The 17,924-nt window shown below is 38.3% G+C and overlaps 3 protein-coding genes across 4 annotated transcripts; all 3 read right to left on the bottom strand.

The window, feature by feature from the left end:
• Positions 1–1,094: 1,094 nt before the first annotated feature.
• On the bottom strand, positions 1,095–4,261 carry LOC115427710 (gap junction beta-1 protein-like). 2 transcript variants are annotated; one of them, XM_030146402.1, is made up of 3 exons: positions 4,136–4,261; positions 3,555–3,635; positions 1,095–3,261 (listed from the first exon to the last, which is right to left on the bottom strand). In XM_030146402.1, the coding sequence occupies exon 3, from the start codon at positions 3,245–3,247 to the stop codon at positions 2,420–2,422; it is 828 nt and encodes a 275-aa protein (XP_030002262.1). In that variant the 5' UTR covers positions 3,248–3,261; positions 3,555–3,635; positions 4,136–4,261; the 3' UTR covers positions 1,095–2,419. The 2 variants fall into 2 exon arrangements, with proteins under 2 accessions (XP_030002262.1, XP_030002261.1); XM_030146401.1 differs by lacking the exon at positions 3,555–3,635.
• A 3,099-nt stretch (positions 4,262–7,360) lies between these two features.
• LOC115426841 (uncharacterized) lies at positions 7,361–11,072 on the bottom strand. The gene is made up of 8 exons (XM_030145070.1): positions 10,932–11,072; positions 10,230–10,362; positions 8,968–10,129; positions 8,629–8,762; positions 8,340–8,503; positions 7,902–8,056; positions 7,591–7,676; positions 7,361–7,486 (listed from the first exon to the last, which is right to left on the bottom strand). The coding sequence occupies exons 1-8, from the start codon at positions 11,070–11,072 to the stop codon at positions 7,386–7,388; spliced, it is 2,076 nt and encodes a 691-aa protein (XP_030000930.1). The 3' UTR covers positions 7,361–7,385.
• A 3,847-nt stretch (positions 11,073–14,919) lies between these two features.
• LOC115426589 (transforming growth factor beta activator LRRC32-like) lies at positions 14,920–17,877 on the bottom strand. Its single transcript, XM_030144690.1, has 2 exons — positions 17,681–17,877; positions 14,920–17,533 (listed from the first exon to the last, which is right to left on the bottom strand). Exons 1-2 carry the CDS (start codon positions 17,768–17,770, stop codon positions 15,671–15,673), a joined length of 1,953 nt encoding a protein of 650 aa, XP_030000550.1. The 5' UTR covers positions 17,771–17,877; the 3' UTR covers positions 14,920–15,670.
• Between the last annotated feature and the right edge of the window lie 47 nt (positions 17,878–17,924).

Here is a 17,924-nt window from a genome sequence, read left to right as displayed (position 1 = left end):
ATAGATACCAGCGTATGGGATATTTACAGGACCAGAGAGACATCGGATGATAAACAATTCAAAGAGAAGCAGGTGACAGTGATGGAGTTCTGTTAAAACACAAGTTAACATCACACATTTCTCTGAATGAACAGACAGAAGCTGCAGTGAAGTAACTAATCTAATATTCCACACTAAAAGTAGATGTGCAAATCTAATAGGTTAAATTCTGAAAGTGAACCAGCAAAGAAAACACAAATAACTTTTTTTTTTTGCTGTTTTATCAGTTGGAAACCATGTAGCATCTTTAACAGGTGAGTCTAACCTGGTCAGTGTGTCCAGGATGAGCTTTACTGAGGTGTCACAGTGAGGATTAAAACAGTTTTGGGACATATTTCTGATAATCACTTAGAATGAATTGAACTAATTGTTAAAAACAGTACATACATTTTTACCCAAACCAGAATATTCACTGTGTTGTACATCTCCATAGTTGGACAGTACTTTATTTTAACCCTGAAAGACCTAGAGCTGTTGTTATGGTGACTTCCAAGTAACATATTCTCAACATTTAACTTTTTTAAGTGATTTATCACCATTTACAATAATATTACACTCTGCATTTCACATTTTTCAGTGAAAAGCAGGTATTTTCCTAAATTTTGCTTTAATGGCTGTGTAAATATTCATAAAACCTCAGAGCACATTCAAAGGTTAAAATAAAGCTGAGTGTAAAAACTAGCATTTCCAACCACTGTCATGTAAAATGACATAGGTTTTAATGGTGAATCAACACAGCAGAAGATGATGGTGTTTCCACAGTCAATACGGAGCCTCTGACCATCCAAATGGGATATATTTGATAACGGTGAAAATCTAAGAAACTGCATTTTACCTTAATTACCTCCGCCAAGGAGGTTATGTTTTTGCCAGTGTTGGTTCGTCTCTCTGTCTGTCTGTGTGCAAGATAACTCAAAAAGTTATGGACGGATTTGGATGAAAATTTCAGGAAATGTTGATACTGGAACAAATGATTAAATTTTGATGGTGATTGGGGGGGGCACTGATCTGCCTTGGCAGAGGTCTGTGCTCTCCGACTGCTTTTCTAGTTATTTTAATGCATTGATAGGATCAGTGGTGAAAAGTTAATAAACATTTAAATCAGTAGATGTTTTTGGTCACCAGCAGCTGTTTAGGTCTTTGAGGGTTAAGTTGTCTTTGGTTTTATAGCACCATGTGTAACAATATTCCCATTGCAGTTTGCTAATACAATGATCTTATAGTTGCTGCACAAAGGTTTGCATGGTCAATAACTCATGACATCTGTGCAATAAAATCTAACCATTCCATTCGTGGTTTAAAAGGATTGTTATTAAAAATCCTTTTACCCACATCAACATTTGCACTGGTTTTGACTCAGCTGGAAAGATGGATATTTCTAAATATACCTTAGCAATATTTTAATGTAGATGAAAAAAGTTCACTCTCCTATCCAGCATTTAAATGTCTAAAAGGACCAAACCAGTGTTTCAGAACATTATGGCCAATTTACTGGAAATGCTATTTGTTTTACATTAATAGTTATTATTCTCCAACTGCTTTCATGCCTTTCCAGACTTAGTGTATTTGTAATAAGTATTTCGTCATCACTGTAGTAAAAGCTCAAATTTAGTTGTGTTGTAAAGCAGCTGAAATAATGGGGAAATCTTTCAGATGGTAACTACATTCAGCTGCCAAAAGCAACCTATATGATACAGATATTTAACCCTTTTTAAGCATCTGATTAACTTCATATTTATCTAGGATGTTTGATTTTTTTTCACATCAAAACTCATGTATAGAACTGTATGACAATAACAAACACCAATTCGCCAATATATTCCAACGTTATAGTATATTACACCACATTAACCAAAATACAAATTAAATGAATCTAAGATGGGATGCGAAAAAGCATCTGAAAAATGGGTCAAATTGTTTTTCAGACAAAATAATTTTTCGGTCATCATATCTTTTTTCACACACAAAATGCTTTTCCATTATTTCTTAATGTACCAAATGGCATGCCAAAATGTCTTCTAGATTGATGAGTGAATATAATACCCTGCTTTGCTAACGTGAGGGGTAATGATGCAGAAAGTCGCTAATGTTGACAGCAATGCCAGCTATGTCGGATTTGTAGTAAATTGACTATAAAACATAAAAAACACTGCTATGGTCCTTTAACCTTTACATCTGGTTCCAAGTACTTCAGAAGAACTGCCAACAGCAACTAAAGCTTGTGTCAGTCATGAAAAGAAAAAGAACAGTAAGTGAAAAACAAAATGGCATGCGTTTGTAATACTGATCAGATATACAGTATAAGTGACATAATGCTGAGCACCGCGCTCTGAGGACATATGTGACTACTGCTGATTAGTGTGAAGGGAATATAAGAGTCTTAGAAGGCAGAACACCTCTCATCCTTCTCAGTCGGGCTCTTTTTCGTCACAGCGAATTTAGACTTGAGAGAGTGATCTGCTATCAGCTGATTGATTTCATTTTGCTTATAAGAAGATAACCTTTGACTTATCCATGCTACTTTGGACTCATCATCAGATCCACGACAGCACCGCTTGCAGGCCCGGCCTATCAGGTATACCACCTCAGCCAGATTGAGCAGCACACACACCCCAGACACTGCCAGCATGAACACAGTGAATATGGTCTTTTCTGTGGGTCTGGAGACAAAACAGTCCACTGTGTTGGGGCAAGGGTACGAGTCACATTTCACCAACCGCACCATCTTAAAGTCAGGATAGATCAAGTAGAAGATGTAGAGGAAAGCCACCTCGAAGATGATTCTGAAGATGATGCTGATCATGTATGTCCACCACAGGGCTCCAGTGATCTGAAACTTCTGGTTCTTGATGTGTTCTAGCTCCTTGGGGCTGCCGCGGCCTGACCTCTTGAGGATCTTCTTGTCAATGTGGCGCCGGTGGGCCACATGCATAGCCACTAGCAGGGCGGGGGTGGAGACCAAAATGAGTTGGAGCGCCCACAGGCGGATGTGCGAGATGGGGAAGAACTGGTCGTAGCAGACACTGTTGCAACCGGGCTGCTGGGTGTTGCAGGTGAAGCCCGACTTCTCATCTCCCCAAACACTCTCGGCAGCAACTACCAGCACCAGGATGCGAAAAATGAAGATGACCGACAGCCAAATGCGTCCGATGCCAGTAGAGTGCCTGTTTACGCCGCTGATCACGGCATAAAAGGTCCCCCAGTTCATTTTTGACTCCAGGTCTGCAAAATAATAAAAGAGAATCAGCCAAGGTTACATTGATAGAAGATTGGCTACATTTAAGGTTAGGGTCCACAGCTACTAACACGTCAATAATGTGTAGCAATATTTTGAAAATTGATTTAACAAAACTGAATAGTTGGCTAACCAAACAAACATTTGCTCTTAATATACATTTAAAATAAAATTGCAATAAATAACTTTAGTACTAACAACATTGTCATAGTCCATGACAGCATAATGTAGTAACTAAGTCACAGTCTAAGTGTTGTAGCATTTGTGTTTGGAGGTTTACCAGGCTCAGCCGGCGGTGCAAGCGGCGTAAGCAGCACCGGGTCCAAAGATGACCATCATGATGTGTGGCCTGAGCATCAAGCTGGATTTGGCAGAGTAAGGAACAACAGACAAGAATTGCCAAGTAGTCTGCTGGCCCTATAAAAGCAGGGGCGATGGCCTACCATCACGGACCGTCATAAGACGCAACAGGTCAAAGCCAATTGCGAAACATTCAATGAGCCACGTGATTTTCTCACCCTGTATTAATACTGTACTCCCAAACTGACCTACAGCCCAGTTGCAGACAGACTGCCAGCAAATTTCTCCAAGGAATCAGCAAGACATCCATCTCATTATGAGAGACCTCTATTGTTTGCATGAACAGCTGAGGACCAGATTTGCTCAACAAAACCAAAGAGATACCACACTGTATCAAAGCTGATTCAGTCAAATATTAATTCTTAGAATAATTTCACCAACAGCATGCCAAGTACTTGTCATCACATCTGGAATTTGTCAGCAATCACTCATATAAAATGACAACACTGCACACTGGTTGTTAGTATAAAACAGAATTAAAGTATAGAACATTTATTTTACCTTCTGTTGTGGTGGTACACAAATATGTGTACAAAAAAGGCAGAAATGAATTAAAATATTGTGCTTTTTAGCCAAAAGGCCGGACTGAGAACACCATGCGTTTGGAAAATGCTAATCATTCCTCCGCCACTAGCCACTGCCCTGCACCGTAACAGTCATATGCTCTTATATAAACTATTTACATACAATGGCAGCCTTTATTGGGCTGCAACAAGACTCTTTAGAATTCAGATCAAACGCCTCGATTTCCGCCTACCCCGGGCAAAAGAAGGAATCTGTGTGGACACAAAGGCCTTAGCCTGCCACATTATTTATTGTGCTTGGCAGGGCAGGGAAGTGAAGGACTCTTTTGACCTGAGCCACTGTCACTGAGAGCAGAGTCACCAACAGGTCTGCAGATTCATCCAGAAAATAAATTAACTGTTGAGCTACTGCTAACACTAATATACTGGGTAATCATAGACTGAATGAAAAGAACCAAGATGCAAAGTATGCTGTATCTATAGGGGTGTTTTCAAGGTTCAAATGTAATCTAAACTATGCTGACAAATTGAATGTTGCATTTCACAAATTTTTTTTAAAATTCAGAACAGGAAATGATTATTTTTAAATTGTTTTAGGCCTTAAGATCTTAGTACTAGTTTTTAGGATCAGAGTATTCCAACTATAAGTTCTATTCTATAATTTCCAGTATTAATAATATCACTCCATGACATTTCTGATTGTAAGAAGCCAAGATTACTTAAGATCAAGAGTAATTATTTACATGTTAACTAGTGCAACAATCTCGGCCTAATCACAATCAAGGTGTACAAGTATATTTGCATCAGTTATTAATCAGTATTGCAAAAAGATACCCCCAAAACCATTCCCAAAATGATTCTTTGGCCATCTTATTACTAGATCTTGCAATCCTCCAAATTTGAAGAAAATCGGATAAAAACTGATCAAATGGCAACCCAATGAGTGTGAAAACGTGCACAATTTTATTGTTATAAGAGACCAAAATTATTGTATATAATGTTTTGTAACACAATAAATACTACTCAACTCCTGTGTCTTTTTTATTACAAAATACACACATCACATTGCTTTTCATTTATTGATCATTTTTGTTGAACAGCTGTTTGATTGTCTTAATACTGAAAATAAAAATTGATAATCAACCATTTTGTTCTGAAAACCATTCTTTCACAGCCCTTTAATTGTAATAATAGAACGGGAACCTATTATTTAAGTATTATTATGACTAAATATGCACAACTAGACAGATTTTGGTCTGCTCCCTGGCTGCAGAAAATTTGGGAACAATGTGGCAAATGGATGTTTATGTCGAACCGCATGTTTTCAGTGGTGCGTTGTTCACCAAAATTCATGTAGTGTCTGTACACCAATATACTTCCATCAATAATATTGCGTATATGCCTTATAGATATATTGTTATAACTTGTTCACAAATGTTTATTTCCTCCTGTACCAGGAAGACTTAGTTACAGATCTAACACAGATGCGACCCTGTGGTAAGCCAGATTTCCATTCTAATCTTGTAGAGTCCGTACACCAAGTAGTGTCTGTACACCATATTCAAAATATGTGGGTCTAATTTTATTGTTTCTGTTAATATATGGAATTTTTCAGCACGCATGCTCTGGACACGACATCTTTGCAATAAACAATGCATGATTATCCTGAGTGCTGAAACATTTGTATATCTTTGTAGGCATTAAATATGGAGGCTATTAGGCTGTGGTGTCTGTACACAGAATAATTTCTGATTTGACAGGGGTACAAGCCTGCGAAATTTTTAGTAGACACCATAATACAAAAATATTTTGGGCTTTAAAAGAGAAATATCTGACAAATAAAATGGCCTGTCTGATTTTTTGATGGAGCATTATTATTTTTTACCTATATGTGCACCCTTTCTGGTACCCTTGATTGTGATCCGGCCGTCTATGTTTTTCATGATGCCAGTAATAGGAACCCTAACTTTTACGATTTATCTCGAGCCTCATACTTTTTATTACTATTATCACTGTCTATTAGGTTTAGATTTCTTTATACTTTTATATTGTTTCCCGACTGTGCTTCTTATAACCCTTGCCTGATGAAGCACTGAAACTTCCCCTCTAGAAGATCAGGGAAATTCTATCCGTCTCTGCTCCAGTTTAAGGCAACTACTTAAGTATAGTGTGATAGACTCACTTTAAATACTTTGAGAACTTCAGAATTAAAACACTCATATGCAGTGAAATGTAATCTCTATTCATATCAATAAGAGTCGATTTGTTTTGGTCCAACTCCTCCCTCTAACAGTACAAACAATTTACAGTAACAACAAACTTGAATACAAGTGAAAACACAATGTAACTGTTGTCATGTGCTATCAGATGACCTACAGCGGTGCACTATGCCATGAGCGTTTCTGCGTCACTTATGACAAATGTAGTAGGAGGGTTTGGGTGGTTTGGTAATTCCTTGAATGAAACAGATCGCATTTATATTCTCTCCATAGGCGATATGCTACTCGAATGGAGAAACAAGGCGTAGAGTTCAAGATACACATCTTTATTTAGAAAGCAGATATTAAATAACACATCTGCTACTGCACAAGAACTTCGTAAAACCAACATTAATTGTAATTAGAGGAAAATTACATTAACTTTTCATACAAAGCAAGTATAACTAAACTGAGGACAGATAATCTGACTGACCTGGCATCATCTAGTGACTGCTACTATGGATAGCTTTCACTTTTACAAACTTAAAAAACAATGTCCAAAACAAACAAAAACAATCTTCAACAAGATATAAACAGCGCTGCAGTTCAATATCTGAATACTTTTCGTATACAAAAATTACTAAACATTAAAATACCTGTTAGAAATATAAATTGTGCTCAAACTTAATAGAGAACATTTGCTATGTTCACTTGACATATTGTTCTTAATTGTAAATTGCTGTAGTAAACAAAACAAAACCTACACATAGCACATACAGTGTACTAACAGTCGAGGTTTTCCGTTATAATTCAAAATTGTGTGTTATTTGTGGCGTTTTATAATTTATATAGTTACAGCAAAGTGCTAGTCACAGCGGTTTGCCAACATGTTGCCATTATTTACTAATTATTATTATTATTATTTAATTAAGTCCACTGCATTTACACATGTATGCAAATGGTTAAATGAACATTCCATCCATCATTAATTAGACATGCTCATTTGCCAATGTATCAGATTTGTCTGACTCACTGAAGAAGAGGCATTTGCATTCTACTTTGAGTATAACACGAGATGAGGTATTTCTCCCATTTGGACTCCTGCTTTTTCATCTCAAGTTGAGCAGTATCTGAAAATCAAAAGATACTGTATTAAAAACAAGCGTGTGCAGCACTGTTTACACGCAAGAAACACTGGTACTACTGTATATGCACAATTTTGACAGTTACTCACTTCTTTTCATGGGACCAGTAGTCTTCAGTTTATCGTGTTTGGCATGTCCATTCTGGGTCAGTCTCAAGGACAGGGAAGCGCCCCTCCTACAATGAAGATGACAAAACCATGGCATACCTACTATTGCGTACAATCCCTTGATAGTAAAGCACACTACATACAGCTATTCAGTCATTCTTCATTTATTTATTTAAAAAAAAGGAAAAAAAGAGATATTTGCAAGTGCACTTGTTCCTGCGAATAAATCACTGATTTAATCACCATTTTTGGCGTTCACATTTTTCACAATGGATCATTTAATACTTCCCTACCTCATAGCCCCCAGCTGTCCCCTTTCCAGGAAGAGATCGACTGTAACTTTGGGCCCCTGTGGGTAAAGCCGGGCATAGAGTGTCCTGTTGTGTACCATTGCTCTGAACCAGCCCAATGCCTCCTCAGACCAATGTTTTCCATTCACAGGCATTACCTGAGGGGGGGGTTTCACACACAAAATACCATGAACTGAGATAATTCACTTCCTTTTATCACACAACAGGAGATAAGACTGTGACTAATCTTGTGGACAACTGCCAATAATGCAGTCTACAGTCAGAGCAGACAATATTAACCGTTTCCATGTATAGAAGTACTCAGAGGGGTAATCTGAGCGGTTTCTGAAGATCCAAACTGTTCTTCATTAACAACATTTTGCATACATGTTGGAAACTCTAAATCTGACAGCTGAGTAGTCCCAGTATGATTCTACATACATGTGCCAAGGTGACCTGTATAGCCTGGACTGGTAGGGCAGCCATTTCTTGGGTCAGCTCCTTCATGTTCCTCAGTGACAAGCAGGAAGTGTCCCCATAGTCCAGTCTCTTCACCTCAACTTTGATGGACAACTCACTCCCAGTACATTCACTGGTATTATCGCCTTGCATTCAAAAGTCAGACAGCAAGGAGGGATAAGCTTAAAATGGCTACATGCAAGCAAAGTGACACTGCCATCTAGAGGATCAGATTTGTAAATCCATTCCAGTAAACAAACACTGGACCTACCTCCACTTACTCCACATATCTTCATCACCTGAGACCTGCACCACTCTTCATGCTGAGGGAACCAAGCCATGACTTGGGTTCCAATGTCTGGTATGCAGTTCTGCTCAGTGTATGAACTACTTGGTTTCCAGCTGCTGCAAATGAGAAAAATAATGACAACCAGAAACATGTGGAATATTAAAAAGAAAAAAAGGAACAGAATCTACAAAGAAAGCAGTAATGACCAATACGGACAAATGGGTCTTTAAGTCATGTGAATGTGATCAGACAAATCAGGGAGGGTTGTGAAAAGTTGAGAAAAAACAGACAAGAGATTAGACTAAATGCAGAACAACTTACTCTATGACAAGAGCCTGCAGCTTGGTGTTGGAGTCTGCATGCTGGATATAGAAGCTGCCAGGGCTGACGATATGAGACACCACAACCTCAATCTCGTCAAATCTCCGGTTCTGAAATTTTGGAATGGTTACATGGTTGATGGCTTGTGTTTTTGAACCAACACAGCTGCTCTCATGTTGAGGATTTGTGACAGACTTGGTTTTCCACTGGGTGTTTTCACAGGAGCTCTTCACTATATTTTGGCTGTCTTCACTCTCCAAAGAGCTGGTTTCAGAGTAACCCTGTCCTGTCTCTGTGACGATGTCTCCTACATCCCACAATTCAGTCTGTGATGCAATCACACAGGTGTAAGTCATGGAGCCACTTGATTCCACTCGTTTCACTCTGAAAACCGGGCCTTGGTTTTCAGCATCTGAGAGCAGTGTTTTTGGAGCTAATGCATCCACTGCTTCATCTGCCAACTCATGTTTGAATTGGTAGCTTTGTGCTTCTATGTTGGGAGATGCTGGCTGTGACGAGCCTGAAGTGTACATAGAAGCGTTTCTATGCTTGACAACAGCGACATCCAGAGAATTCATGCTTTTAGCCTTTGTTCTAATTAAGGACAGGAGCTGGATGGATGATTGTTTTTGGTGTGGTACCTGGACCTCACCACTCTGTCCCCATTCCGTTAACAGTATTGTATGTAGGGGTTTGACGTTGCCATTTTCTGGGAGTGTAGTTTTAAAGGGTGGCAGAAGTGGCGTATTCTCTGTAACACTCTTGTGAGCGTCAATAATGGCAGGTGGCAGCATCACTGCATTTGGAAGGCATTTTTCCTCAGAAGAAACCGCTGTGGCTGCCGTTTCTTCTTCAGCCTTCAAGTGGAAGGATGGGGTTGTTTTGTGCTCACTAGAGTCGTGGCTAGATGAAAGGCAGCAAATCATATCACACTGCTCCTGGACCACTGATGCCTGAGGGATGAGAAAATGTTTTAACTGCTGAAACGACAATGTGGCTCCAACCACCTGGACTGCTTTGGCTATAGAGCTGGCCATCAGCGTATTCTGCAACAGAGGCCCAAACTTGATAACATCAGTCATCAAGACAGTTTTGTCTTTGAGTGGAAGACAGAAGGTTTTCATCCCATTTTCACCAGCACGCTGGACACAAACTTGAGGTTCTGTGAAGAAGAGAGCGATGCTGTTTGACAAATGGATTTCTGAAATTTAGTGAAGTGTAGTTGAAAGCCAGAATTGTGCTACTCTGTTTTTTTGACTCACCAAGTGTTAGGTCCTTTAATAAAGCTGAGAGCTTGTCAATAGCTTGAGATTTGGCATCCAAGGCCATTAGGAGATCACTGAACACAGTGAAGGGAAAAGATGCATTCAAAAAATTCTGGACATCTTCATAGGCCTGATGGAAAGATCAAACAAACTTAAAATTACATTGGATGACCTTGGAAGGAGATAATAGCCTACTCTTTTTTTTTTTTTTTTAACAAAATACACAGGAAACACCAAAAGTCAGACAGAAAATCCAAAGATCTGTTGAAATCCATTTTTGTTTGGTTTTATAAAATGGCAAACATCCACTTTAATTCCTCTAATGTGACTGTGTTATGCTTTACTTAGTGTTATCAAATATATTTAACATTAAATTGGGTCACTTTGGAAGCAGATAACACTTATGTTAACACAATACAAGTAAAATGGTATTTAGACAGAAAAATAAAATGATTTGTTGTAATCAGTGGTCTATTTGTACAATTACAAAAATCCACTCTTAATTCCTCTGATGTGAATGTGTTTTGCGTTTCTGTCTTACATAGCAAAAGTTTAATATATTGAGGTTTTACCACAAACCTAAGAAGAAACAATATTAATTCATCATTAATACTAAATGCTCTTTGTTAACGAACACAAGCACATTCATTGTAAGCTACACATAGTAATGAAGAGGGGAATAGACTGGTGATTACTCACCTTATTAGTGAAATTATTGAGTTCTTCATTCAGTGAATGACGGGCATTTTCCAGCAAAAACAGCTTGTGAGTCAGCTGTACTTTTTGGGCGGTAGTGCATGCGGGCGGCTGCAGCCGGACACGCCGCTGATGTGAAGTCATGGTCGGCCGGTGTCCGTTCCGGAGCCCGGGCTTTGATTAACTTAGTTAGCTCCTGTTAGCCAGCTAGCTAGCAAGTTAGCAAACAACCGCGCACGAAAATTGTTGGTAAAGTTTGCAAATACCTCTTATGACAGCAGGTATAGTCGGAGAGCTTGTTATTTCTGTTCTCCTAGCAGATGTGCTGAGGAGTGGATGGTGAAATGTACCTTGTTTTTTTTCTTCAGCCACTAACAAACCGCCGGAGGAAAACTGGGCCTAGGAGTGGAGTGGAGACCCGCCATGATGAAACCCCCAAACCTGACACCGCTGTGGGCTAATTCAGGTAAAGACATCACTTTAATTGAATCTGAGGTGCCCTGCTCTTTCTTCAGCTATCCTTAGGCTGTGTGTGGCTTGTTATGAGCTGCTGTTAGTCGTATTCACTTTTTTTTTTTTTTTGACGTGACCTGGACTAAAAACTAATAGAAGATGGGGTGGAGTTGGCTGTTGAAGGTATTGCATTGTCTAGAAACAGTGTTGCTAGATAGGAAATGACAAATTATAGTACATTTCCGATTTGACATTGCTCAGGACCATCTGCTACAGTAAAACATTACCACAGACTATGTATAGTGGAGCTAATAATGCAGATGTACCTTTAAATAAACTAACAGCACTGTTGGAAAAAAGCTGCCAGTGGCAGAACAGCGCCCCCACCTGTGTGGCATGCAGTACAGGATGAGTCATATTTAACCATCTTCTTAATCATCATGTATCAAGGTCCTGTATCTTAAATATTTTGGGACTTGATCTGTTTATACATTTGGAATAAACATCAATCAATCCACATAAACTACGAAAATGCTTGATAATTGAAGAACTTGCTGAAGAAAGCTGTTTTACAGTTTTATTGTGTTCAAAACACACTTTCTAAATCAGAAATTAAAATCATGTGTCTCTTCAAACAACACTTTACATGCGCTACTGAAAGCTTTAACTTAAATTAAAATCACAATCATGTGTCCCTTCAAATAACATTTCACCTGAGCTGCTGAAACCTTCATAAACTGTTGTTTACGTTGCGTGTTGCCGTGCTAAGTGTTGCATCACTCGTACAACGTGTGTTGATTGGCTGTAAAGAGGAGCATGAGACAATGTGCAACATCCAGTGGAGGATGTATCCTGTTTGTGTTTGCTAATGTACTGAATGGGTCAAATTATTGTACATTATGGTATTTTTGGAATTATTGATTGTATATCGTACAGAGGATGAAATTATCATACAAATACGATAATTATCATATGTCTGGTAACGCTGTCTAGAAAAGTTAACACACAATATGTCACACTAAACCACCAGGGGTGTCACACTCATTTTATTTCAGGGGACCAGTGAAATAATACCAGAAAACAAAATAATAATAATAGCAACTTTATTTTTTCCCTCTTTGACTATAACAAAGTAAAATTACGTTATGAGCATGTTTATATTTACAGAATGTCCTTTCACAAAAAAAATGTGAATAACCTGAACAACACTGACAACAACCTCACATTTCTTGAGAGCAATATTATGCCTCATTTCAGCATTTTCACATGCACATTACAACTCACAGGCTGCAGTGGATCTACAAAAACACAGAGCACATAGTAACAGGTAGCCTATAAATTTCAGCTTGTGCATAGGTTAGCTGCATTTTTTTTTTTTTTTTTTTTGTTAAAGGGTAGTTTGTAAATGTAAATATTTTCATAATGGGATTTTACTTTTACACTATTCCACACTGAACAAAGAGATAAATAATTGGAGTTGTCAATATTTATGGGTTTTTATGCTATAACTTTACTGGTCTGACCCATTAGAGATCAAATTGGGCTGTATGTGGCCCCTGAACTAAAGTGAGTTTTACACCCTAGACTGTTAATATCTTCAGTGTAATTTGTGCACTTTGCAAATACATCCTGTTGCCTGGATTGGACTCTTTGGTGGGCCAATTTTGGCCTTTCGGTCATATGTTCGACACCCCTTGGTTGGACTGTATACACACAGCCTGGCCAACCCAAACAAACAAACAAACAAACAAACAAACAAACAAACAAACAAACACACAAACACACACACACATACACTGAAGCCTTCTATTGAATAATTACTACAGTGATCAGTGTGTTTCAGCAGGAAACAAATTCTTTTAGTAACTTCTCATTTCTACTGTGTAACAACCACTGCTAGGAGCATACATGGTCTGATGAGAAGAAAGGTGCCTTGAGTAATTACCCATCATGCCTAGTGGCTGTAGTACAAGCCTCATGGGGGCAGTGTTATGACCTTGGTCAGGTGTAGGATCAATAACATGTCCAAAACATCATGGAAATGAATGTAACACTGCATAAGCTTATTGAAATGTTGCCACAGTCAAAGCTAAAGGAGGCCCAACTAAATATTAGAGGACAGGACCAGTCTGCGTAAAAAATATTTATGTGCAGTGGAGTGGTTAGAACCATTATTAAGAAAATCTATATTGTGGTTGTATTTATAGGTCATGAGATGTTGGTGATGAGGAAAACATGCAGTTTCTTTAGCTGTAAAACCTGGTTAACCTTAAGGACACATATTCAGCCTGCAGACACAGTTTGTAGCTAATATTTTCAGGGGATAATCTTTCAACTCCTCTCTCTCTCTCTCTGTTGCTTTGCTATATGACCAGAAATATACTAAAACTGTCAAACCACATTAAGATTTATGGATAAACATTTGACAGTTTTTATTAGAGACACTTCTTTGTTAACAGTAGGCTAGATACTTTTCATGTACTGGGAGGACAAGGCAGGATGCATTAGGAAACCGCAGTTTAGCATCAGTGTGTTTCTGAAATGGAACAAAAACACTGTTCACGGGTAGAACAAACAGCTGGTTGCTGCGTAAGCATTAAGAAGTGAATAAACAGAACTCAAAACCATGACTTGGAACAGTTTTATTCTGAAATTTGCAGCAGAAAGTTATTTCACTAAGAATGTGACAAAAACTATCTTCATGGTTACAGATTTTAGTATTGTCAGGCTGAGGCTGATTAAGAATAATTTTACATTTAAGGTTGGCCACTTTCACTGGAAATGTTGTAACTCTAGGCCATTTGGGAGAGATTTTTTAATACTGCTGTAATGTACTAACAAACAAGCTGCTGCGAATGTTTGGATGCCAATACCACTAACCACCGAATAGAAGAATGAATACAATTTGCTACTTGCATTCCTATGGTTTTACACCTAATACTATCTACACAGTGTTCTTTTCTTTGAGTGCTCTTTTCTTGAACTTGTCAAGCTGCTACTTGATCTAGTACCTAAATCTAGTGGGTGGGGCAACAAAGACATTTCCAACAGTTATATTGCTCAAGAGTTGATTAATATGTATCCTGGCACTTTTGACCCTAATGTTGAATCTTAAACATGGCTCAGGCTCTGGCCAGTGTCTAAAATGCCTGAAATTGTCTATGAGAAGAAGTTTTTGTAAAGAGGATATCCTTCTACTAAAGCAGCTTCTCTCTAGTGGACCCATAGTTGTTGCTTTGTCCCTACTACTACAACTATTCACTATGAGTTTTCACTGCATGTCACCTCACACTGCTGCCTGTGGATTAACAGTGACACACAATGTCAAGTTTATAAAATCTTATTTGGTCAAACTGATTTTAATGACAGTATACTACATATATGGATTTTCTTAAATAAGAATATTCAGCTTCACCAGTTGCATCATCTGTTCGCACATCACACACAGAACCACTTCATCAAAGGCAGAAACAGGGTTTTATACTTGTACACTGCAGTTAAAACCAGAAGAACATTCATATTAAGTACAGCAGCCTTGATGGTTTCAGTATATTTATTATATATTGTGTAAAAGATGGCATAGTTAATATAGATTTGTTCCAACTAAATCACAGACATATAGAAAGTGCACAGCAAAACACAAACAACTGAAAAAAAAAAAAAAAACTGTATTAAAATGCTTCTTTTGTAAACCCCTACTGTGAAATATGTCATTTGTACTAATACATGTATAAAGAAACTCTTACCAGGTTTCTTATTGACGTTGTGTTGTTCAGTCCTAAGAAACACTGTGCAAGGTCTCACAGGCGCCATAAAAATTAGAGCCAAGGATGAAGCAAACATTTCACAATGACAGATAGGCAGCGTTCTCTGCCTGTTAAGTAAGTTGTCATGCACTGCAAGCAAACAACTTGGGAGTCAATAAAGCCAAATTCAATCACAATATTTTATCTGTTCAGGTCACACTATGTGATGAATATTCTTCACAGTAATTATGTAGAGTAAGAATACAGTCACATGCCAGATTACAAAGTCTTTGCTGCACGTTGTCTCTGACGTCAGAAAACTGGTAAAACTGTAAATCTTAACAGCCAGCCATTCAACTGCACTTCTCTTTATGTAAAATGGTACTCACAGGAGTTACGCTTCAGTAACTGTACACTCTTCTCCCCTGAGTGCATTCCATTTACTCACTTGATGTAACCCGTATTGATATGAAACAATAATGATAGTAATAATAATAATAATATTAATAATAATAATAATAATAAAACAAAAAAAGGTTAAAATCACACTACAAATGATGTTTGTGTGCAACACAACTTTCTGCTGAACATGATCAGTGCTGTTAATGTTACAGCTACAAATAAAATAATTATGAACATTTGTCCAACATGGATTTTCTGTGCATTTGTATGAAATAAACAATAATTTAAAGGGTTTTCCAAGTAGTCTGTCAGCAGAATATTGTTTTCACTGGTATAGCATTCAGCATTACTGATGTCAGGCAGTTTTATCTTCAGCTCATTTAGGGTTGTCAGCCATCGACTGTCGCAGCAGTTAAAGTTATTACCACTAATGTACATAATTTGAAGGTGTCCAGATAGATTAAGAATCAAAGAGTGGTTTAAAGATCCCAAAATATTGTTTCTAATGTCAATTTCTGTTAGAGGAGAGCAGCTTAAGCTGTTTGGTATGGTGTCTATGCGGTTGTTGGATATGTTGAGGTGGGTCAGTGCAGGCATACGGGGTAAAGATAGATCAGAGCCACTCATGTTGATTTCACTAATGGTCAAGGACTGAAGAGTTCCCTGCACTTCTTCCAGTGCACCTGCATGCATTACCATATGTGCATTTTTTGCAAGGTTAAGGGAAACCAAGGAGGTCTTCTGAAACATGTTTACATGAAGCTTCTGTATATTATTTTCTCTAAGATTTAGATGTTTAAGACTCCTTAAATTACCAAATGTAACACAGGAGATGTTAGGATTCAGGATGGGATGTTCTGCGGGGGCACAAGGCTGCAGAGAATTCCCTTGCAGATTTAGTGTCTCTATTTGTGTGAGCGCCTTGAGAAACAGAGGGGAAATATGTGTGAGTCCATTGGCCTGCAGGCTGAGGTATTTTAAGGAGGAAAAGAAAATTTGTCGATTGAATCTGGATTCACTATCATTTCTAATATTCCAGACAATGTTTTGGACACAGTTATGACTAAAATTTAGTATTTCTAAACTAGAGAGAAGGCTCAGCGTTTCCAGTGGAAAAGTCCTAAAGTGGTTATAACTCAGGTCAATATAAGTCAGTGGCATCAGCCTCCAGGTAGAGTGTAGATTATTTTTAGCAAATGGAATATAATCCTGATGTACAATCTCATCATAAAGAGAATTGGCCTCTGATACCATTTCGGCTTCCGAAGTCAAGGCACCAACCATGTTATTCTGTAAATGAAGATACCTCAAACGGTTCAGCTTTGGAACAATTGGAAAGTAAAGGAGTTTGTTGAAGCTCAGATCAAGAATCTCAAGCCTGTACAATCGTTCGTCTTCATGTGTAACAAAGAACTCGATTGAATTTCTGCTGAGATTCAGATGTTCGACTTGATGTAGTTTAAAGTCACAGATGTGGGCGAGATTATTTTTGGCCAAATTCAACACCTCTAATCGGCTCAACGACTCAAACGTCCCCTGTTCTATCACTGATATCAGATTATTGTCAATGGAAATAGTCCTCAGGTTGTTATTGTCTTTAAACATGCTACGTGAAAGCCTTGTTAGAGCATTACCAGTCATCTTTAGCTGATCAAGAGAAGATTTGTTGCGTAGGTACAATTCCACTGCCTCATCATTCAGCCTGTTCATGGATATGTCCAAACTCTTCAGTCTACTGATGGATTGGAGGGCTTTGCTGTTTCTGCCAAGGTTGTTGTTTAGTGCGTTCCTGGACAAATTCAGCTCTTCAAGTCGAGCCAGGTTTTCAAAAACCCCTTCGGAGATGAGATCCAGCTGGTTGCTGCTCAGGTCCAGCTGCTCCAAGTATGGCAAACCAAGTGTGTGCAACTGTCTGATGAAGTTATTGGACAGGTCGAGTCTTCTAAGCCTTACATCCAAATCCAGTGGGACAGAATAAAGGTTCTGGTTGCTCCAGGACCGCTCCTTAAAATGAAAGCAACATTAATCATAATCGGGGAAATAAACCATGGAAACCAACAGATTTCGAAACAAATAACACTGAATCTTTTTGATAAAGACATGAATAATGAAATACCAATGATTTTTCTGCTTTAAATTTGTTCATCTTACCTTTGGGTCATGGCATGGCAGTCCATTTATATAAATCTCTTGGTTGAGAGACCAGAGTAGCAGGAGACTGGGCAACATATGTCTGACCATCCTGTCTGTGCTGCTTCTGCTGCTGTACCACTACTGTTACTAGACCTCACATACACACACACACCCTCTTATAGCATGCTTCATAAAAAATAGAGCGAAAAAAAAAAAGCAGCTGTGGACTTTAGATAGGCACTGATGACACTATATTTAGACA

This window comes from Sphaeramia orbicularis, chromosome 10, assembly GCF_902148855.1.
Source record: "Sphaeramia orbicularis chromosome 10, fSphaOr1.1, whole genome shotgun sequence".
Lineage (NCBI taxonomy): Eukaryota > Metazoa > Chordata > Actinopteri > Kurtiformes > Apogonidae > Sphaeramia > Sphaeramia orbicularis.
Note: the sequence above shows the minus strand (reverse complement) of the source record. Positions and strands in the feature narration are given on the sequence as shown.